The 23,602-nt window shown below is 41.2% G+C and overlaps 2 protein-coding genes and 1 long non-coding RNA gene across 4 annotated transcripts; 1 reads left to right on the top strand and 2 right to left on the bottom strand.

Moving 5' to 3' along the window:
• LOC128599980 (uncharacterized) lies at positions 1–1,166 on the bottom strand. Its single transcript, XR_008384497.1, has 3 exons — positions 1,052–1,166; positions 152–226; positions 1–53 (listed from the first exon to the last, which is right to left on the bottom strand). It is a non-coding gene; the product is annotated as an uncharacterized LOC128599980 (long non-coding RNA).
• Positions 1,167–1,401: 235 nt separating this feature from the next.
• lnx2a (ligand of numb-protein X 2a) lies at positions 1,402–19,070 on the top strand. Of its 2 annotated transcripts, XM_053611819.1 has the most exons (11): positions 1,402–1,614; positions 4,412–4,869; positions 8,958–9,190; positions 10,214–10,351; positions 10,625–10,824; positions 11,457–11,840; positions 14,100–14,282; positions 15,122–15,299; positions 16,086–16,311; positions 17,644–17,802; positions 18,530–19,070. In XM_053611819.1, exons 2-11 carry the CDS (start codon positions 4,463–4,465, stop codon positions 18,663–18,665), a joined length of 2,244 nt encoding a protein of 747 aa, XP_053467794.1. In that variant the 5' UTR covers positions 1,402–1,614; positions 4,412–4,462; the 3' UTR covers positions 18,666–19,070. The 2 variants fall into 2 exon arrangements, with proteins under 2 accessions (XP_053467794.1, XP_053467795.1); XM_053611820.1 differs by lacking the exons at positions 1,402–1,614; positions 4,412–4,869 and adding an exon at positions 6,066–6,653 and having other exon boundaries at positions 18,530–19,067.
• Positions 19,071–19,129: 59 nt separating this feature from the next.
• Positions 19,130–23,453, bottom strand: gtf3ab (general transcription factor IIIA, b). The gene is made up of 8 exons (XM_053611821.1): positions 23,270–23,453; positions 23,079–23,173; positions 22,889–22,985; positions 22,031–22,119; positions 21,703–21,953; positions 21,394–21,626; positions 21,264–21,317; positions 19,130–20,904 (listed from the first exon to the last, which is right to left on the bottom strand). The coding sequence occupies exons 1-8, from the start codon at positions 23,384–23,386 to the stop codon at positions 20,779–20,781; spliced, it is 1,062 nt and encodes a 353-aa protein (XP_053467796.1). The 5' UTR covers positions 23,387–23,453; the 3' UTR covers positions 19,130–20,778.
• Positions 23,454–23,602: the final 149 nt, after the last annotated feature.

Here is a 23,602-nt window from a genome sequence, read left to right as displayed (position 1 = left end):
GCAGGCTGTTCAGCAGAAAGCGTTTATTGGTGCTTCCCAGAGGACACTTCATCCTAAAGCCACAAAGTAAAGTTCCGTCTTCGTTAAGACAACTGCATATACTGTTATGCATAATAAATTAGTTCAGGAAAGTAACAAGAGATGGACTTACCATCCGGCTGGACCCATGGTCTCTGCACGCACTCTGCCTCTTTTAGCCTCTTTGAGCAGCTCCTCCACCGCACGTCTGTATGGGAGAAAGCAGCATTCCTTCATTTTATAAACCATGGCAGCACGAAGAAGACTGCATTGTGTGTTGGGAATTCACATGACACTAATATTTGTTTACATTTTAAAATTTGTGCCTTTCATTTATCTCACAAATGTTTAAAAATATGGTTGCTTTTAACACTTTGCATTAGGGCCCAACTAATATCAAGCTGTGTTAGGGTTACAAACAATGGGCCTCATTTATCAATCTTTTAGTTGTGCTGTTTGTAAATGTTTTACTTTCACAAAAAGTGGGATATAAACGTAGGAGGGTGGATGGAGGAAGGATGGATGGATGGATGGATTAATTAATTAATTAATTAATTACCTTTGACAGGCACCATTTTTAAGTAAGAATAATAATAGATTAATTAACTATTGTGTGAAATTCTGACCATGGGGTGTGTCATCATCCCATTTATATAGTTATTCTAGTAAACGCACTTGCATATGCAAATTAGCATGCAAATTAGTGCATATTAATGATCGCTTGTTTCAACTGCATATTTGAATAAACGTACCAAAGTGTAACAGAAATAAACTCTTGTATTGACGTATACAATTTGGTTCTGATAAGTAGAGGCAAAAATACGCCTTTTAAAACGTACTCTTTAAGTAAGTGTTGCATTTTGGTAGAAAAATATAATAATAATAATAATAAAGAACTAAGCTAGCTAGGAACAGAGTAGCTAGCTAGCTAATTATACTGACATTCGTCGGTGTGACGCGTTTGTTTGGGCTTTTTTTGTTGTTGTTATTGTTGTTGTTTTTTGTTTTTATTAAACAGCTAGAAGTCACCTACCTTTCCAGTTCATCATCATTCCCAGCCATTACGCAAACGACATGTAAACACCACCGGCTTTTTATTAGCGATTCATTTTGCATTGGAAACTGTTTTGGTTTTGTTCAGCGGAGGACCCGATTAGGACCCAGTTCCTAATTTCTAACGAGGTTCCTGTTTCAATTATTTAAACGAATTACTTTGTAATTCATAAACTTGTACAAAAACAGCCATGAAAATACGTATTAATATGATGTATTACATATTTTGTGTTCTGGAAAGAAAAGAAAAACTTTAAGAATCCCAAACAACCGTAGTATTTTGATCAGGCACTGCTGTGGGGCACGTCTGGCAGTTTGACAGCCTTTGAAGCGAGCGTGAAGGGGGGAAAAAAGAGGCGGCAGCTGTCCAATCGCAATACAGAGCTGTTGATAAGGGGCGTGGCCATGCCAGAGGAGCAGAGGAGCCACTGAGCGCATAGAGACCTGTCGCGACCAAAGCGGATGCGGCGGATGTGACCGAAATCCTCAATATCGTCCCCTTTCGGGGCAGGAATTTATCGCTTGGAGGAACCGCGCGATAAGGTAGTATAATATACTGCATATTCAGCATGTTATTCCCTATAAAACGGTCAGATCTAGGCTGCTAAATGAGACGTCACTGTCTCTGTACAGGCTGTGCCGACACATTTACGACGGTCATAAATAAAATAATATAATAAGAGATTGTCATATATGCAAATTTGCATCCAAAGAAAAAGGCTCAAATTGATCATATCCCTTTAGATATGTGTCCGTATGACACTGAAAGGTGCCATTATTTATATCCTGACTTGGCAGTTGTACAAAAAATACCTTCTCTATACTAGGATCATTTATGTGATGGTTCCTTCATGATGCTCTTGATCAGATCAGACAAACTGACACCATCATCATCACCATCATCATCACAATCATCATCACCATCATCAACATCATCAGTCAAGGGCAATAGGAAGGAAGATGTATCTATTATCCACACAAGCAGCATGACATGACATGAGAGAGAGAGAGAGAGAGAGAGAGAGAGAGAGATGATAAACAAAAGGATACAACCATTCCAGAAAGTTGAGACGTTTTTTTGCCCTTCAGCCTTCAAACCTAACTAATGTGTGACTTTCTAGGCAACATCTTGTGCAGGAGTTGCCATTTTTGGTGACTTACAGCTCACTAACAAAGATAACAGTTTGATTACATGTCCTTGTGCCTAACATTTCTCATTCCAAGGTGGACTATAAACCAACAACGTTTATAAATAGTGTACATTAGGTTCTCTGTGGATACGAATCGAACACAATTTAAAATACAATGAGTAGAGAACATGCACTGAGATGTAATGTCGTCGCTCACTCTCTCTCTCTCTCACTCTCTCTCTCTTGCTCTCTCTCTCTCTCTCTCTCTCCTAGATGCACATACAGCAGCCAGGCCCTTGTTAGAATTAGGCTATTTACTGCTCAGTCCTATTTATTTATTAATATATGCACAGGCAATTTAGTAGCCTACATACAATGTACCAGTGTACAAACAATTCATTACCACAGTTCACACATACAGCACGAAAATCCAATCAGGAAGAAGGTGCGGAAGCATTAGCACTCGGACCATCAGGCAGTTCAATAACCTCATTAGGGACACTTAAAACACTGAAAACACTTAGACCCTATAACATTGCACATGCCACTTTCTATATTGCATGTGTTTTTCTACTTAAATGTCTTCATTTACAACAATTCAGAGCAATAGATGCATGAAAGTGTCCTAGGAATACCTTGGAATACCGTGTGTGTGTGTGTGTGTGTGTGTGTGTGTGTGTGTTTGTATGTGATGAGACGATGACAAGGCTTTGTTATGGGAACAGAGGAGCCTTGTATCTTCATGAATTATGCATATGCAGCTGCTAGATAAAGAGACAGAGACGTGCAGTCACAGAGATAAAGACACAGCAGTCTCTCGCTCCGTGTTTTTCTTTCTTTCTTTCTTTCTTTTTTTATTTTTATAAAACCATGATGGTGGGCACGGATGCCGGTTGCCATGGATACTCAGAAAGGAGGAATGGAGGTACAGTTGTCTAGCTGCTCGCTGCCAGTAGGTTTGGACAGTATGAGCTACTATTGCTTAAGTGATATCGTAGTCATCATTTGCTTTTGCAATATTGATATTGTGGAAAGGTACCCAGTAATCGGTAAAATGTTTTTTTCGGGATGTTGTGATCCTTTTCATCCCGAACAGTCTGAGATGCTCCAGACGAGTGTTTCTTTGTTTCTTCGAATGCACATGATCTAACAAAAGGAATAATTTCTAGGTCAAATAAATGCAAGTCAGTTATTGTTTCAGCTGTAAATGAACGTTTAAGGGTTCAGCAGTGGATTGTAATATTCTGAAAAGCATATTTTAAGTGACAGTTTGTACTTATGGAATTATTGTGTGATATTTTGTTCAGTCCGAGCTATGAGAGTCTAAACAAGAAGTCATTTTGTCAAGTTAACATACTGCATTCAATAAAAAGATATACCTTTATTTACAAACATTTCCATAAAATTTACTGTCTCAAAATAGTTCATGCTATTATTAGTTATTATTATTATTATTATTATTTAATTACAGGGGACACGGTGGCTTAGTGGTTAGCACATTTGCCTCACATTTCTGGGGTAGGGGATTCTAATCCTGCCTCCACCCTGTCTGCGTGGAGTTTGCATGTTCTCCCTGTGCTTCGGGGGTTTCCTCTGGGTACTACGGTTTCCTCCCCCAGTCCAAAGACATGTTGTACCTTGACTGGCATTTCCAAATTGTCTTCAATGTGTGAATGTGTGTGCGATTGTGCCCTGAGATGGGTTGGCACTCTGTCCAAGGTGTCCTCTGCCTTGTGCCCCGAGTTCCCTGGGATAGGCTCCAGGTGACCCTGCAACCCTGTGTAGGATGAGAGGTATGGAAGATGGATGGATGGATGGATGGATATTTAATTACATATACATTTACAGGCCTAACAGAGAGGTTAGTATATGACAAAACATTGACAAAGGATATATATAAAACTTACGTGAAACATCACGTGCTACCGGAGATAATTTGTGTCTAGTGTTCACACAAACTAGTCAACATCAAATACAACATAAAATATGTCCGTGTTTTGGAATATACAACATGTACGGTGTTTTAGGTCAGTATTGGCTAAATGTAGATACTATATATTGGATAAGCGGCGGATTTTTAAAAAATTTATTTAAGAAGTGAGGCATAATCCAGTCTAAGAATAAAGGCTCTTGTTTAAGGGCTCAGCAGCGGCAGTCCTGGGATTTGAACTCACAACCATGGAGTTTATCTCTCTCGTGCTCTCTCTAAGGCCCATGGAGTGGACGATCCCATAAGCAGCCAGTTGCGTGTGTCGAGTGGCATGATGGGCAGCCTCGGCGAAGGTGTGGATGCCAGCATGGTTAGCGAGGCTCTCCTGGAGGCCCTTTGTTCGGAGTGTGGGCAGATCCACCGCTCCTGGGAGAACCACCTGTACAACTACAGGCTGGAGGTGGACGATGACCTGGTGTGTCACATCTGTCTGCAGCCGCTGGTGCAGCCCTTGGACACGCCGTGCGGCCACACGTTCTGTGCCCGCTGCCTGCGCAGCTTCCTGCAGGAGCGTGACTTCTGCCCACTGGATCGTGCCAGGCTGCAGCTGCAGGGCTGCCGACGCTCCAGCATCCTGGTGCACAAGCTGCTGGATAAACTGTCCGTCACGTGCCCTCTCACGCCGGTCTGCTCCCTCAGCATGCCACGCTGTGACCTGGAGGCACATCTCAAACACAGGTACACACAAACACACACGCACAATACCTAATTCACAGGTATTTCTCAGACAACACATCGTTATCAAATCATTTGGTAATGTATTTGACAAGTTCTTAATAAGTTAAGTTATAACGTTACAAAAACAACCTTCCTGCAACATTCTGAAATATATACTAGAACTGAATAGTTCTTCAAAAAGTTATGGAGCATGAATTTGTGCATTCGACCTGGACGTGTGACATGATACACCTGCTGTTCAAGTGCTTAATGTGGTGAGAACACTGTTGCTAGGCACCAAACTAGCTAATCACTTAGGCTAATCCTTTAGGTAGCTAGTACATGACTAGCATGTTTTATACTGTTTTATACAGTAATGTAAAGGCACAGTGGGACAGAAACGGGACAGAATTGTCAGGAATACCAACATTTTCCTCAGATCTGTTGGTAAATTCCTAAGAAAAGATTCAGAACAACTAAAATTACATAACAGTGCTTACTGCTTAGCATCAACTGCTAACTGCATTGGCACTGTTAAATTTTCCTGATAAAAGTCTCACAAAATTATCACATTCTCCAAACACCTACTAAATTTAACAGATTGATCACATTAAAAATTTACAGAAGCTGTAACATTCAGGGGGGAAAAAATAGCAAATAAAATAAAATAAATAAAATCGTTGCTAACACACACACACACTCCTTATAACACCATATCTCAGAGCAGCTTCACGTATATAAATTATATACAGAAGTAGAAATATGGATATTTAAAATTCAGAAGTATTATGCAACCACTGTGAAGCTACTTGTGCAATTCTCAGACGAGGTGTCATTTTCTTTTTTCTTCTAAGACCCACAGATGTAATTCGGTACATACTGAAGAGCATACACAAGAGTGCACACTTCAGATGCTGCGTTTGACCTAGCATACAAAGAGTAGCATGTACACACAGCTCCCTCACCTCACTCCCAGCACGTTAGTACTTCAGTAAAGAGCACAGTATGCATATGGAGAGCACAGTGAGTTTCAACATCGGCTTAAAGGAATACTTTGGCATTTTCCAACCTCGTCCACCTCATGTGTAGTGCGTGTGCTGGAGAAAGGAAGACTGAGAAAGGAACAGCAAACCTGTTTTTATTTATAATTCAATCCTAAAGCAGGGGGGTGGGGGGTGGGGTGGGGGGGGCACGGTTGCTTAGTGGTTAGCACGTTTGCCTCGTACCTACGGGGCTGGGGCTTTGCGTTCCGCCTCCGCTCTTGTTCACCCCATGCTTCGAGGGTTTCCTCCAGGCACTCCAGTTTTCGCCCCCATTTTAACGACATGTGTTGTAGGCTGATTACCATTTCCAAATTGTCTGTAGTGTGGGAATGTTTGTGCGATTATACCCTGCGTCCCTTCCAGGGTGTCTCTCGCCTTGTGCCCCGAGTTCCCTGGGATAGGCACACATACACTTCAGACATAGTGGATAGAGAATACGTTGAATAAACACATAAAGGGAATAAAGTATCCCTTTAATGTGATCTCGCCACTGACGCTTGACTGACCTACGTAAGTTGTGGACAGGTATCAATGCGAATGCTTTCTCTGGACCTGAAGCCAAGCCTGGCCTGATCTGCCATCTCATCAGGGGATTATTTGCTCCTAGTCATGTGACAAGAGATTAGCAGAGCCCTTGAGGAATGTGTTGGCCAACTGCGCGTCCGCTTCCTCGTCCTCTGCAGCCATGCTGGGAAACTTCAACTCTAGAGAGCTTTTCAACTACTTCTTTTGCAAGACTGCCAAAGGCAACCCAGGCCTATGGTGAGTGGTTTTAGACCGGGCCATGCATTTTCGGTTGATGTTCTGAGATAAGCTGATTGGCTTTCAGGATTAACAGTTGCGATACAGTGTGAAAGTAGTGCTGCTCCTTGAATGTGCTCCGGTTTGGCTTGGATTACGTCTGGCAAGAGATGTCAGTGGATTGTGCCAAACTTCTGTGGCTGGGCATGTAGACTTTAGATTTTAGACAGTCTGGATTCAGTGAAGATGCTTTGAGAACAAAGTATTGAGTCTAGTTTTCATGCGCTTGCACTCCAGAATCAAAAGCAAAAAAAGAGACTGCTGATTTGCTTGCTTGATTTTAATATATTCCTAACATTTACGCTAATTATAGCGATGTAAATAATGTGTCTCTGCCTAATTGCTGATGAATAAATGGATATTGTATTTCGAAAAATATAATTCAGTCAACTGCTGAATCTGTTCTTTCCTTTTCCATGCTGAAAGTTTACTTATCAACAAATAATTAGATATTGTGTTTACCTACCACTAACCGATGAAACTTTTTCTCTGGCATGATGAAATGATATGTCAGTAAAATACTCGGGTGACAAATTTGTTTTAAAAGCTACCCATTTTTAGAAGTTAAAATTAGAAGGAACATTAATGTATACATTTTAGCTCAAAAACTAGCAATAAATCTGATAGCACATGAAAGCAGTATATTCATTTTATTATGATTAGAAATCTATGTAGTATATTATTGTAGGTTTGGATATAATATGATGTTTAAAAATGTCACTATAATTGTTATTTATTTATTTATTTATTAAAAAAAACTTCTTTTTTTTTCTAATTAAAAACCTTCTCAAAAGCAGTCTGCCAAACATGATTTGGAAAGAAAATCTAAAGATTTTTTTTTTTTTTAAGATCATTTCCTGGCAAATTATCTTTGTTTCTACAACCATTTATTTCAGGACAAGTGTGATTAAATATCAAACTACTTAGACTTTCATTTACATTTTTATATGAATCTTATAACTTTTGTTTTGTGGTGGATTCCCTCTTATTGAAGCCATGGTACTCGGATCAGCTCATAACCAGGCACCAGAGCTCACATAATCATATATCCATAATCGTAATGAACTCTGATTAACGTGCGGAGAGAAAAAAAAAGGAACATGGAATTTTTAAAAAACCTTCTTTGAACTTCATAAAAGGAGTGCTGAGTCGAAAGCTAATCATTAGTAACACAATTTTCCTTACATTTATGTTAACAATTTATGTCATTAATTTTCATTTTTCATTATTCTGACTCATTTTGGAGTAGAATAGTTGTATTTAAAAAAAAAAAAGAGACCCAGTGGATATGGTTTTGAGACAGTAATTGGAAAGTGATTTTAAATCTCAAATCTCTCTCTCTCTCTCTCTCTCTCTCTCTCTCTCTCTCTCTCATGAACAAGATCCCAACTTACTTAATAAAAATCATCTCTGCCAGAGTTCAGGACTCTCACCTCATCTGAAGGGAGCATCTCAGTCCTGAGATTGAAAAACGGATCTGGTCAGTGATGTGATACAGTCTTTGTACCGGTATGTTGTGGTGAAGCAGGAGGTCATTTTGCGGATGAAGCTGTTTGTGCACCGGTCAATCGACACTACCTGTCTTTATCAATGGTCACAATGGTAGTGTGGGTAGTGAACGACAGAATGAGGTTGCAAGTATAGGCGGGGGAAATGAGGTGTTTGCTGGCCTTACTCTCTGTGATAGTGCCTTGGAGTAGAGCCACTGCTTTTACAGATTGAGAGGAGCCAGCTTAGGTGGCTCGGGAACAGGATGCCCCTGTCAGCTCGTGGAGGAGCTGTATTAGGCACGTCCTGATGGACGGACACATCGAGGCAATCCCAATGAAAAGATTATATTAGTTAGATTTTCATCATTGGAAAATTTGAGATGTGTTGAACGCGCGTTATTGCGTCATAAAATATAAGCACCAATCATGTTCCAATACGCAAATACAGACCTTCCAATACTATGTAAAGAGGGAAAAGTGGGCCCTTAAACTCTGCCCTGCGTCTGGATTTCGTTCTAGCCTTTGTGAGAGAGGCTTGTGTTTATCACTGTATAAAACAATATGGTTATTAACATCTTGCAGATTTTAGGTTCTTTCTAGCTTGAAAGGTTAATTCGTTAATTGATGAGGAGACTGTGTAGAGTTTGTGAATGAAACTTATTGTAAATTGTCAATTATAATCAAGTAATGGTAAAAATTGATTCTTGGGATCACCATCACTTTTTGGTGTGTAGTAAATAACATATTGTGTGTGTGTGTGTGTGTGTGTGTGCAGGTGTGCTGGGACGCAGGGTCAGAGAGCGGTCCTGGAGGGCACCCAGGTTAAGGGATGTGAGGACAAAACCGTGGTGACTGACGCCTCCAAATCTCCACAGACCGAGCTGAGGGAGTGCACATCGCCACCACCTGCTGGCTCCAACGCCTGCAGCAATGGCAGCAACGTGCCCGTGTGGACGGAGGAGCGAGGCGTCGACAACCCTGCCTTTGAGGAGAGCACGGAGGAAGACAGTGAGTTACATCACAGCCTTTTCTCAACAAAGTGTTGCTGCCAGACCTGCACTTTGTCACCAGTGGTTTGGTTCTTGCTCCATCAGAGGGCTCATTTAGTCGCTCAGTTCAATCAAGACCCACCTTTATATCGGACGTTAGGAAGAATTAACCAAAACAAAACTACACTTTCAGAATAGGAATGGCAATTAAAGCAATAAAAAGGTACACGTTGTGTTTTGTTCCTCTTATACCACGGCAAGTTGGTATAAAAGATTACAATTTTGAATTTATTACTGAAACGAAACGTAACACTTTTTTAAAAACCATTTTTAGTTACATTTAATAGTAGAGAATGTCCATGAAACAAATACCTGTTCTTACTTACGTGATAACAGCTATAAACAAACAGTCATTCAGTCACAAGCCTCTTTATTTTCTCTCTCTTGAAGACAAAAAAAAAAGAAAAACCTCCACACACACACACACACAGCTTGTTGTGTTGTAGAGAAACTCCTCTGTCCTGAATACTTTCCTGTGTCAGAAACCTTACTAACCAGTGGAAAGTTCTTGTGGTTATTTTAATTATTTAATTAAATAGGTTTAGTCCAAACCTCAAAAACAAAAAAGTAGTGTGTTCTCTCAGTAGAGAGTTCAGGACTAAAAAGCTCTGGAGCTGATAAATAGCCGTAGTTATTTTCATATATAGTTTCATATACATATTTTATTAATGAGGTTAATTTTGGAATAGTCGTATTTCTGTATTGTTCAGAAAATAAATCTGTACTGAAGGGGTGTATGTTATTAATTTTACAGGTAAAGGGATCACTGACTACACAAAAAAAATAAAATTTGGAAATCAGCGTGATTGCATGGGACAGAACATGAGAACGTGTCTATTTGTAATTAAGTTTCATTCAGTTCCTCATTGTCCTCATGGGAAATTTAGACGAATACAGTGATTCAGTCCAGAGACATTAAAACGCAAAGGGCGACGGTCTGAACACTGCGTGGAATTGCTTGACCTGAGACTTGTTTCTTTAGGTGTCCAAGGTTTGGAGCGCATCCCTCCACGTGTAAAGCGTCCCCTCAGTAATCCCTGCATCCACCTTCTCCGTACCGGCAGCTCCGCGTCATCAGGGTGGGACTTTGTTGAGTCTCTGCCCTTATCAGCAGAAGAGGGTATGACTATATTCACTGCTTTTTTATTTCCATGCTGCATCTCTATGGAAACATACCTCTGGATTGGTGACGCTAAAATACCCCTAGGTGTGTGTATGTTCATGGTGCTATGCGATCAACTGGCATCTCATTTCTCACCTCAGTCCCAGGGTTCCTGGGATAGGATCCGGATCCACCACAACCCTGACCAGGATAAAGCGGTTAATGAAGATGAATGAATGCACTTATCTATACACCAGAGTCAATGATGGATGTACTGTTTCCGCCTGCCAGGTTGTGTAAAGCTGCCGTCTTTGCCTGAAGGCGAGATCACCACCATTGAGATTCATCGCTCAAACCCCTACGTGGAGTTGGGTATAAGCATAGTTGGGGGCAACGAGACGCCTCTTATAAACATTGTAATCCAGGAGGTGTACCGTGACGGTGTCATTGCTCGAGACGGGAGGCTGCTGGCAGGTGACCAAATACTACAGGTAAGGAAAGCTAGTCTACCATCTCAAATAGGCTTAAAGGTGCCGTTAGTAATGTTTCAAATGTTTCTAGACCTGTATAATCACATAATTTTTTTAAAAACCGCAATTCGCAACATTACAGTTTAAAAGATCTGGCGAGTTTCTTTCTTTAAAGCTCCTGTTGACATTTTTCCGGCCCAGAAATGAGCTTTGCGCCCAGCCAGTCCGGCTAAGCTCATCCTATTTTCCTTAAAGAGCAACTCATGAGGTATACCTACAGTAGTTTCAACATAGGAAAAGGGAAAAAAGAAGTGTCGTCAGTGTTTTCATTGTAATTGCAAGTCTCCTAACAGGCAGCAGAGAGCTCTAAATATTACAACTTGCTCCTTTAATTCCTTTAGGAATAGAACTTTGTCCTCAAAATGTCTTAATTAGTGACTCACTACTAGTGTACTAGTGTATTTGACAGAACCCTCTCAGTTCTTCGAGCACTCGGTCTGTGAATCTGCATGTTCTAATTGCGACGTGTGTTCATGCATTCGCATAAATGTAAATTTCATCAATAATCCTTTTGCATTTTGATAGTCAATTAATATTCAGCTGCTTTTCAGGCATTACAACTCTCCCTCTGTCCTTCACCCCTCTTCCTCCAGGTGAACAATGTAGACATCAGTAACACACCGCATAACCTCGCCCGTTCCACACTAGCTCGTCCGTGTGCTACCCTACAGCTGACTGTGCTCAGAGAGCGCCGCTGCAGTGCCCGGCCTCCGCCCGTGCCTGCTGTTCCTGCCCCTGCAGTGCCTGAGGGCAGCCCAGGCAGTCTGCGCATTACCCTGCACAAGCGGGACTCTACCGAACAGCTGGGCATCAAGCTGGTGCGGCGCACAGACGAGTCCGGCGTGTTCGTGCTGGAACTGCTGGAGGGGGGGTTGGCTGCCAAGGACGGACGCCTGCACAGCAACGACAGAGTGCTGGCGGTGAACGAGCACGACCTGAGGCACGGCACACCTGAGCAGGCCGCTCAGATTATACAGGTAGGGGGAGATAAATGTGAATAGGCTGGTGAAAATGTACATTTTTTAGAAAAGAAAGTTCTAGAGCAATCTCTGGAAGAGCATTTATGAGGCTTTTACAATAGAAGGCTTCCCTTTCAGGAAAGATTTCAAGTCATATATACCACCCTGTCCAAAAGTATTGGAACAGCGAGGCCAATTCCATTTGTTTTCGCTATACATTAAAGACATTTGGGTTTGAGATTCAAAGATGAATATGAGATGATACGATTATTTATATCTAGATGTGTTAAAGAACACAGAGCATGGCACCTTTTTGTTTGAACCCACCCACTTTTTTTCTCTCCAAGTGATCAAAAATATTGGAACACATGAATGATAGGTGTTGCTTGCTGCCCAGTTGTGCCCTGTTAAATTGTTTGTTTAAAGAATTAATAGCTCTGAGTATCTACTCTTGGTTTGAGCCCTAGATTTCTCCTGTAAAGACTGCATTTGTTGTTAAAAAGGATAAACCAACATAAAGACCAGAGAGAAAAGTAAGCCATTTTAAAGCGGAGAAAAGAAGGAAAATCTATCAGAGGCATTGCACAAGCATAGCCTATACAACAATTTGGAATGTCCTAAAAAGAAAGAAACCACAGGCGTACCAGAAACCAGACGTGGAACACGTCAGCCATGGAACACAACAGTAGTTAATGACAGAAACATTGTGAGAGCTGTGAAGAAAAACCCAAAGACCACATCACCAACAACCTTCACAGGGAGGGGTGAAGGTATCACAATTCCACCTTTCGAAAAGACTTTGAGGGCAGAAATATAGAGGCCATACCACAAGATGCAAACACTCATCAGCAGAAAGCCAGATTGGAATTCACAAAGAAATACAGAGATGAGCCACAAAAGTTCTGGTACCAAGATTAATCTCTAACAAAGTGATGAAAAGGCCAAAGTGAGGAGAAAGAAAGGATCTGCTCATGATCCAAAACATACAAGCTCATCTGTGAAACATGGTGGAGGTAGTGTCATGGCTTGGGCTTACATGGCTGCTTCTGGAACAGGCTCACTAATCTTTACTGATGATGGAACTCATGATGGTAGCAACAGAATGAATTCAGAAGTTTACAGGAACATTTTGTCTGCCAATTTACAGAGAAATCCATCCAAATGAATCGGTAGGAAATTCATCATGTAGCAAGACAATGATCCAAAACATACTGCCAACTCAATAAAGGACTTCATCAGGGGGAAAAAGTGGAAGTGACTGGCCAAGTCAATCACCAAATGAGCAGCATTTCACCTCCTGAAGATGAGACTGGGAGAAACCCCACAAAACAAACAGCAACTGAAATAGGATGTGGTAAAATCCTGGAAAAGATTTGCCAAAGAAGAAACCAACAATATAGTGATACCAATGAGTCACAGGCTTGATGCAGTTATTGAAAGCAAGGGATAGAAACCAAATATTAAGTGTTATTTGCTTGAATTTTCTTCAAGGCTTATCTGTTCCTATACTTTTGCTCACCTAAAAATTGGGTGGTCTGATACAAAAGGTTCTATGTTTTATGTTGTTTAACACGTCTAGATGTAAGTATCAGGAAAAAAAAAGCTGAAATTCTAAACTCTCGTCACATATCCATCTTTTGATCTTAAACCCAAACATCTTTGGTATACAGTACAAACAAAATTAATTGGCCTTGCCGTTCCAATAGTTTCAGAAGGGACTGCATATATAAGCGCTGTCCAGAAATAAATCCCACTGAGATAAACATAATAAAATGATTTGTGAATCGTTATGCACTAAGAGATTTTTTTATTTCACATTAATGAACTCAAAATATTCTCCACATCCCAAACAGTACAATACTAATGCATAATGAGGGAAGGGGGCGGGGCTTCCAGAGCGTGTCAGTTAATATCGGAGAGATCAAAACACCTACGCGACTGTCAATCATTCCACGTTCATATGTTAATTGGGTCATCTGGCATTTTTATTGGTGGAAAAAGTGTCTTGGAGAAAGCACGTGTTAGCATGTCCTCGGTTGATAGCGGTCATGTGATAGGGGCAGGAGATGGGATTTCAAAACAGATCTCTGAATAACTCTGTCCTGATTGGGGCTTTCTTAAGCATTATTAAATGCCTTCCCGAGCAGGGAACAGTAGCGGGAATCAGTGAAGTTACACTTGGCAGAAGCCAACACCTCAGTGGCTTGGCATTAAAGTTTAAAGCATTAAATAGCATTAGACACTGATGATGTCGTTGTGGTTACTGTAACACTTCAGGCCAGTGGAGAGAGAGTGAATCTGCTGATCAGCCGGCCTGGCAAGCAGACCATGGCTGTACACACGGGCTCGAGCTCAGCCCGCGATAGCTGGTGCCATGAACACTTCCTGCCTCCGGTGCACCACACGGCTGTGCCAAATCCCACACCCAACCTGCAGCTCAGTCGCTCTTCCACATACAGGGTGAGTCCGTGTGTGTGTGTGTGCGTGTGTGTGTGTGTGGATATTGCAAATCGCAGTGTTAGAAAGTCTTCGACAGTTATAGCTCTCTCTCTTACAGCAGCTCTTGATTTGCCTCCTCTTTGTCCTCAGTAGTAATTATTGACTCCTATTGGATGGATCAGTGATGTGATTGATGGTGTAGAAGGAGCAGTAATGGGACTCCAGGGATGGCAGGAGTAACGTCTTAATTCGGCTTTACGCTGTAAGATTTTTACTGTACGATTTTGCTGTTGGAGACCAAAATCGTACGTCATGAAGAAATTATTTGGAGTTGAAATCGGCGGTCTTAGAATACTACAATGTTACAATCCCATAGCCTAAGTGCTGCTACGACACCCGTCCAAAATCCACCAATAGGAAGACAGTATAAGATGACGCGAACCATGGAATTTAAAAGAAGACAACCTCTTTTGATATCTCGGCATTAAAATAACGGACAGATGAAAATATCCTTATTACCTCAAGCTCAAATTGATAAATAGGCATTTGATATTGTCCTCCATGAACGTGTTTTCTGGTTTAAGAGGAATAAAACGTTTCGGGATGTGCTGTTATAACAGTAACTCCGCTTTGTTACAACAAGAGGTCAAGCCAGTTTTCTGTAATAGAGCAGAACAGCAGATTTAATAGCATAGCATAACCATGGACATTTCTACATATTGTATAAACTTTCACTGGGTAAAGCTGAGATGTTCTTAGGCCATGTTTAGTATTTTAGTAATTCCCTCTTCCTCTCTTAGAAAGATCTGCAATTTACATGTATGGTTTTTTTTTTCAATTTCATTTTATTTTTGTGTTAGGACCTCTCTCAGTGTGTCACCTGCAAGGAAAAACACATCACTGTGAAGAAGGAGCCGCACGAGTCACTGGGAATGACCGTGGCTGGGGGGCGTGGCAGTAAGAGCGGTGAGCTGCCCATCTTCGTCACGAGCGTCCAACCGCATGGCTGCCTGTCACGGGACGGACGAATCAACCGGGGTCAGTCACATCGCTGTCTTCTCTGGCTGTCTGCTCTCTCTGTCTTTTCCAGATTTACAACACCGTAGATAACAAGTAAACTTCTAAGATTGTATGAATGTCATTAAAGCAGCAGTTTGTAGCATTCCATGGAAATATTGCGATCACAGTTTTTTTTTTAATTATTTGATTGTTAATAGATCTCAAAACAGTACGAACTGCACATATACTACTACTACTACTACTACTAATAATAATAATAATACATTGTAGTATATTTTATACATTTCAAATGATCATCAAAATGCATTAAACAGCACAAAAATTAAGAACAAATAAAATAAACTCAAAAAATGTATTTTTAATAAATAATGTATAATTAGTAATAACTAATAAGAGAATAATAAAATTAACAAAATAATAAAACTAAATATAACCCATATTAAAATGAATATTGTCAACTAAAAAATTTTTTTTTTGAGGGAAGAAATACTATTATTTTAGAAAAGGCTTTCATGAGAATGATTTATATAAGTAGTTTCTACAATTTGTGGGTGAAATGTATTTTGTACAGTCATTTTTTCTCACTCATTTTGAGGGGTGCCAAAAATTTTGTAACTGACTATAAGTAAAGCTGTAGTACTTCAACTATATCTGTAGATAACAAAATAACAAATAACACTATGATTAAGTATTGAGGTCATGATGATGATGATGATGATGATGATGTGTTCCATGGGAAGGCCTGTCTCTGCCGTGCGTGTCTTTAAACTCGGCTCATTAAACTTCACTTCACTGTGTGCTCAGGAGACGTGCTGCTGAGCATCAACGGTCAGGACTTGACATCGCTAAGCCACAGTGACGCGGTAGGCACACTGAAATCTAGCGCCGCCTCGTGTTCTGTGCAGCTGCGGGCACTGGAGGTGAGCACGGTGGACGAGCCGGGACAGGACGAGGGCCTTCTGCCTCACCACGAGAGCGACTACGACGCCAGCTGGTCACCGTCCTGGGTCATGTGGCTCGGCCTCCCCAGGTGAGGCTCCAGTTCCTTTTGGTTTAATGAAGGAATGCGACGGGAAATCTCGTGGGAGCTGTTAAAGAAATGAAGAAGATGAATAGTTCTGCTTTTAGCTCATCTGGTCCCCAAAGCACAGAAGACACGGATCCAAAGCGTTTCTATTTTCGGAGCGGTAACAATTGTTCTGCTGGGATGATTTAAAAATAGCTACCTGGCCTCAGTGAGCAGTGATCCAAATAATAATGACACCAGGGAGAGTGGCGTGGCAGAGAGCCATGAGTGTGCCGGGTGTTAAGTTCACCTCCTTATTCCTCGTGTCCTTAACAGAGTGTCATCAGAGACAAAGGACGGTTATAGAGATGAGACGAGACGAGACGAGGAAATGGAGCTATTTTGATTAAGAGGACTCGAGAAACGCAAGTCACATGTTTGAGATTTAGGCCAAGGGATTGTGTGCCAGTATATGTGTGTGTATGTGTGTGTGTGTGCACGGTTGGTTTATCGGTTGAAAGTGCCATGTTATAAAATCACAATCTCTCCCTATGAGGCTGGGACACAGAGGGCTTTCAGTCTCCTCCGTCTCTCATTCACTGTGCCTCTCTTCCGCAATCCCCCTCTCCTCTGCACCTGTCCGTCTCCTTCCTTTCGCGTGTTGTTGTGCCAAATCACCTCCATCCAATTTTCCTTCACTCCCCCATCCTTGCAGTCCGCAGCTGTCCCTTCTTTTTTAACCATCTGTGGGGCTGACTTTCATCTCTGCTTTTTATCTTCTTTCTTTTTTTATCTTCTTTATCTCCTTCCTTCTGAAATGTTTCCTGAAATTGCCCAGGGGACACTACAGGACTTTCGAAATCCCAAAAACTTCTCTTGTCATTGTCATATATATATTTTTCACCTGGCAGGATCCCTGCCCTGACAAAAATAAATAAATAAATAAATCATGTGTCTCCCAGAAATAAACTATCACTTCACTTTAGTTTGCAAGAATCAAGAAAAAGCCTGTTTTTTGTGAGTTGAATAGCAACTGCAATGAAAACATTGGCAACCCCCCCCCCCCCCCGCTTTCACTGGTCACCATGCGCACACACATTCACACCTTAGCGTAGCCAATCAACCTACATGCACAGAAGTAAACTGGAAATTGGAGGAAATCAATGCAGACATGGGGAGATCATATAGATAGTAAGCTGAGCTCAGGATCGAACCTCAGGTGCTATGAGGCAGCATCGTTTCCCTCTGCATCACCCATATGGAGTGTTAATTGCCAAATAAAAATTGTCAGTGAGGTTAAATTCACATATTTTATACTCAGCACAATGTCCATTATTTACTCTTTGTTATTTTCAGCTACCTGAACAGTAGCCATGAGATTGTCCTGCGCCGGAGTCATCCTGGTAGCTGGGGCTTCAGCATTGTCGGCGGTTACGAGGACAACCACACCAACCAGGCGTTTTTCATCAAGACCATTGTGTTAGGAACTCCTGCCTATTACGACGGCCGCCTGAAGTGAGTCCGACATTCGACAACAACTTTTCAGGGTCACGGGGAACCTGGAGCCTATCCCAGGGAGCATCGGGCACAAGGCGGGGTACACCCTGGACAGGGTGCCAGTACCTTTTCCAGTTATTTAGGAAAATAGAAGTTTTGTATTATTGCCTATCAAAAAAATTGTCACCATGTGGCAGTTGTTATATGGCAGTTGTTGCCTTATATCACGATGATTAACAACATGTGCCTCACAAACATAAGCCTAATTTGCTAGCTACTTAGATTAGCATGCAGGGTCTGTGTTCATTTGCATTGGTAAGTTTGAGGAAGCTGATTCATGCAATCACAAGCTGAGCTTCTATATTGCCCTGCTCAATTTTTATTTATTTATTTTTTTTTTTTACAGAAGTACTAAGAATAAAAAATCTAAATTTGTATCTATTTAGTGCTCCAAATATTATTATCTGTATTCAGGTTCAGTGGCCTAAATCTGAAGGGTTTTCTTTTATTTTATTAAATATGCTTGTGGAAACACTGGAAAACTGACCAGACCATTACTAAGGATGAATGAATGAACATTTGCAAATGCATCACACTGTGCTTCATATCTGACCACTCGCTTGCACCTGCATTTATTCCGAATAAAATTTGTATTAAGTTAAATATCGCATTTTTGAGCACATGATTTTCTCCGACACTCTGCTCATGTCTTAATGGTGGATCTTATTCCGGTCTCTGCCCACAGGTGTGGTGACATGATCGTGGCGGTGAACGGACTTCCCACAGCGGGTATGAGTCACTCTGCCCTCGTGCCCATGCTGAAGGAGCAGCGCAGTCGGGTGGCGCTCACAGTCGTCTCCTGGCCGGGTAGCCTGGCGTAGTCTCTCCGTCCTCGTATCCAAGCGTTTTATCATTCCTGTGTCCCTTCTGCTCTGCCACGGATGCCATAGTGTCAGTGTGAGTCTCAAAAACTTGACCGCTTCACTCGATGCTAAAAAAAAAAAACCCGGCCTTAGAGAACCCTGCCACGCCCATGAGGGAGGCCCCGCCCCTCTGGAAAGCAGCCTTAAGGCCTTCTCATGACTCCACCCTGCCAGGGGTTTTATATATAGATGTTATCTCTATCTTGTGTGTGTGTGTGTGTGAGTGAATGTGAATACGAGTGAGGATGTTTGAAAATGTGTATGTGTACAGGTGTTTAATAAATAAATCTTTCCCACAGACACGTGTATGATAACGCTCAGTGTTTGCAGTGTGGGTGTGAGGTCATGGCTTAAAGAGTTGGGTTGATTTATGTAAGCCTACATGAGTCACGTTTACCAAGAGCAAATCTGACCTGGTTTTTACTGAGATTATCAACCCTTGGCTTTGCTACACAAAAAAAGCAACGTCTTGACGTAAAAAGAGAGACATACAGTTTACTAAGCACAATCCCACATCTAAATAATTAAACCCAGGCACTAAAAACAAACTTTACATGCCATGATTTATTCTTTAGAATAAAGTTAGCAGGTGTGAGGGCAAACCAAAGGTACAACCAAGACCAGTTTTAGAGCTACACACACACAATTTACATGTTATCTATATCTACAATGCCCTCCACTAGTATTGGCACCCTTGGAAAATCTGCGCAAAGGCGGCTGTGAAAAATTGTTTAACCTTTTGTTAAAAAAAAAAAAAACACAAAAATACTCTTTCATGGATATCAAATAATTGCAAATACCACAGGTTTATAAATTTAAAAAAATTTGTTAAGTGTACAACAATTATTGGCACCCCTATGAATTCATACAAGAAAAATATAGTTGAAGTATATTCCCACTGATATTTAAAAAAAAAAAATTAGTACACCTGGGTGACTAGGAACAGGAAATTGTTCACCCATGACTTCTCGTTTCACAGGGGTATAAATATGAGTTAACACATAGGACAAACTCCCTTAAATCATTCATAACAATGGGTAAGACCAAGGAATATAGCTGTGATGTGCAGCAAAAGGTTGTTGAGCTTCACAAGATGGGAAGTGTCTATAAGAAAATAGCACAGGCATTGAAAATGCCCATTTCCACCATCAGGGAAATAATCAAGTTCCAGACAACTGGAAATATGTATCAACCTGGAATCAGGCATCTGTGTATACTGTCTCAACGCACTGAAGAGGATGGTTCGAGTGGCCAAAAATTCTCCAAGGATGACAGCTGGAGAATTGCAGAAGTTAGTTGCGTCTTGGGGTCAGAAAGTCTCCAAAACTACAATCCAAAGTCACCTACATCACATGTTCGGAAGGGTTTCAAGAACACCCCAAAAAAAAAAAAAAAAAAGCCTCTACTCTCATCCAAAAACAAACTCATGTCTTCAGTTTGCCAGACACTACTGGACCTTCAAATGGGATCAGGTTCTATGGTCACATGAAACTAAAATAGAGCTTTTTGGTAATAAACACCAGAGGTGGTTTTGGCACAGAGGTAGCCATATGGAAAAGTACCTCATGTCCACAGTTAAACATGGTGGTGGCTTTTTAATGTTTTGGGACTGTTTTTCTGCTAGAGGACCTGGACATTTTTTTAATGATACATGGCACCATGAATCAAACATGATCAAATATCAAATGAAAACCTGACTGCCTCTGCCAGAAAGCTTATAACAGGCTGTGGTTGGATCTTCCAGCAAGACAGTGATCCCAAACATACATCAAAATCAACACAAGTGGTTTACTGACCACAAAATCAAGGTCCTGCCATGACCCTCCCAGTTCCCTGACTTGAAACACACAAAACTTGTGGGTTGAACTGAAGAGGAGGAAGCAGCACCTTCCTATTTACAGCCTTTAAATTAAGAATCAGCTCGCTTCACCATCCAAATCCTGAACATTTAATTGAACACAAAACCAGAGGTGCAGAGAAGTGAGTTTATTAGTAGTAGTGCTTTTAAATTATATTATGCTGGATACTGAAATTGAAGTCAACTAGGAAGTCCTCATTGACTGCACGATGTTCATGGGTTGTTCTGGGACGTGGACGTGTTTAGAGACAGCCCGTGCAGTTGTGCAGACAGCTCAGAGGCATCCGAAACATTCGTCTTTGGTTCAAGTTTCTTCTTACGTCCTCGTTTGGTCTTCTTCTGAAGACAGGAAAAGGAAAAAAAGTCCAGCAACTATATTCTGCAATCATATATATTAATTCTTTCACATTTGATTTCAATCATGTACTGGGCCAAATACTTAGTCTACTCAAGTTTTATTTTGGACTATCTCTACTTTAGATTCATCGAATACTTGCACATCTTACTCATGTTCATTTTACCTTTCATAGTACTCTTGTGAGTTATTTTCCTACAACCACACTCCAAGTGCCCTTAGATTTCCATTATAAGTGAGGGGAAACAGCATGTCAATGGTAAAATCACTAGAGATGCACTTGATAGATTTTGGGTTGCAGGGGACAACGACAACTCAAGTATTCCTTAAACCAGAGGTTTACCTGCAGCTTTTTCTTCTGAGGGTCATGGACTACAGCATGTCGCTTCAGACTTCCCTATAAACGCAAAGGAAATTCTTTTTAATCAAAGCATAAACGATTAGTAACCTCTCCTCGGTCTCAGGTTTCTCACCTCCATGGCGAACGCTTTCCCACAACCATCATGAGGGCAAATGAAGGAGCGTATGCCCTCGTGGAAGGAAAGAATGTGATTCTGGAGGTTGAAATGTGTGGTGTAGGTTTTCTGACAGCCCTCCTTGGTGCACTTAAACACACGCCGGACGCCCAAGTGCACGAAGAGTTTGTGCTTCTTTAGAAACCAGGCTTTATGGAAAACCTTCACACAGCTGTCACACTGCAGAGCCTCTGCAAAGAGGAGCAGAGATTACAAACTCAAAGCATGAGAACACAACACAAGAAATCCTCAGATGGAGCAGGTTACCTCTGTGTGCTGCTTTCCTGTGTGCCTGATACTCCGTCCACGTTCTTCCCTGGAAGTCACAGCCCTCTTCAGCACACGGATAACCTACGAGTTCAACGTTAGAATGAAGTGAAGTGAGGGTGAAAACACAGACAAGGGCCTTTGTAAATAATTTTTCCTCCCTTTCAAATATAATACCATCATGCACTTTCTCATGTTTTTGCAGCTTTTTAGAGGTGGTGTACTTCTTCCCACAGCCCTCATACTGACACCTGTAAGAGTTTAGTTGAGCAAATCAGACACAGTTGAGACGTCGAGATGCAAAAAGGTACAATCGGTCCTTACTTACTCAAATGGTAGCTGGTTCGTGTGCTCACATTTGTGAGAGCTCAGTTGCTTCTTCTTACGAAACTCTTTTGCACAACCCTCATAGTCACACTGAGAACAAATGAAAAACAGCAAAGACATTATAATCTAAGGAAAGCATTTCACATGGCTTTGATCTGAATAGAATTGCTCACAAATGCTTAATGATTTTGAAGACAAGAAAAATTCCACTCCATGACAAAACTGCTTGATATTTTAAGTTTTCCAGGAGTTCACAATCTGTACTGCATTTAAGGAGGGAAAAAAAGGGACCAACTGCAAGTTTGGGATTATATGGGGGTTCCATCTGCACATACTGCATTTCACATGAGCTCCTGTCTTGAATGACAATTTCAATGAAAACCTTAAAATTAATAAATCTTGATATAAAAAAAAAGTGATGCCAGTTACATCAGAGTAAAACAGACTAAAATTAACCAGAGTGCACATTTTAGTATTTTTCATGCTCAAACATACCCACGTTAACTGATTAGTTCAATCAGGTGACTAAAATTTGCAGGACAGAGTGTGAGCTCTCCAGGACCAGGATTGGGAACCTGTGGCCTAATACAAATAATGCAATGTACCATCAACAAATGAATTCCCTTAAACAAATAAAATAAAAAAAAACACTAAAGTGAAGCACTCATGGTGTTAGAGTCCTACAAATCCTTGTTTCATTTTGTTTCCTTGCTTCGCTTTCTCCCTCCAAGGAAACAAGGAGGGGCAATTTAAGAAAATGAGAAACACCATGACTAAATCAAATCAAAAGACTACAATCCAACACTGGTTCTCATGGGTGCAAGCCAGAGCAATGGTGCGTGTTGCTCACTATACTCACCACATAGTGCTTCTCCTTGTGCTGGTGCACACGTTCAACATGGTTCTTTAACCGTGCAGTACTGATAAAGCTCTCTGAACATCCATCCTCTAAACATCTGCAGGGTATTAGAGTGAACACAGAGTTAATTAAGCTTAACAGAAGGGAGTAGATGGTTATAGAGGAAGATGATGGGTACAGGAGGACTCACTGGTATGGTTTCTTCCCACTGTGGCTCAGATTGTGCCTGGTGAGCTGGCAACGGGTGCAAAAAGTTTTATCACAGCTATCACATGCAAAAGGTCTCTAATGGAGGAAGACAAAGGTTTCAGAGAAGGTTGATTGGATCTGAATTGAAAGAGAGTCACAGAGATGCTCTTTACTTCCTGCTTTGTCTCTTACCAGCCCAGTGTGTTTGCAGTAATGAGCTTCCAGCTTCCATGCCTTGGAAAATGAAGCTTTACAGTTTAAGAAGGAACACACGAAATTCTTAGTCGGATCTTTGAAACGTTCTCCCATTGTATTCACGCTGGGTTGTGTTTTTTTGTTTTTTTTTTTGTTTTTCAGTCGGTGGCATGCAGTTTTCCCTCTTGCCGAACGACAACGCGCCTTGTTTCGCTTCTTTTTTATTAGCCATGGACTGTACCATTATCGCACAACTGCATTTAGTGCAGGCACAACGAGGACATTTAGACATGGAGATTTAGTACAATGACAGCTCTTTGTAAGTCAATT

Source organism: Ictalurus furcatus, chromosome 23, assembly GCF_023375685.1.
Source record: "Ictalurus furcatus strain D&B chromosome 23, Billie_1.0, whole genome shotgun sequence".
Taxonomy (NCBI): domain Eukaryota; kingdom Metazoa; phylum Chordata; class Actinopteri; order Siluriformes; family Ictaluridae; genus Ictalurus; species Ictalurus furcatus.
Note: the sequence above shows the minus strand (reverse complement) of the source record. Positions and strands in the feature narration are given on the sequence as shown.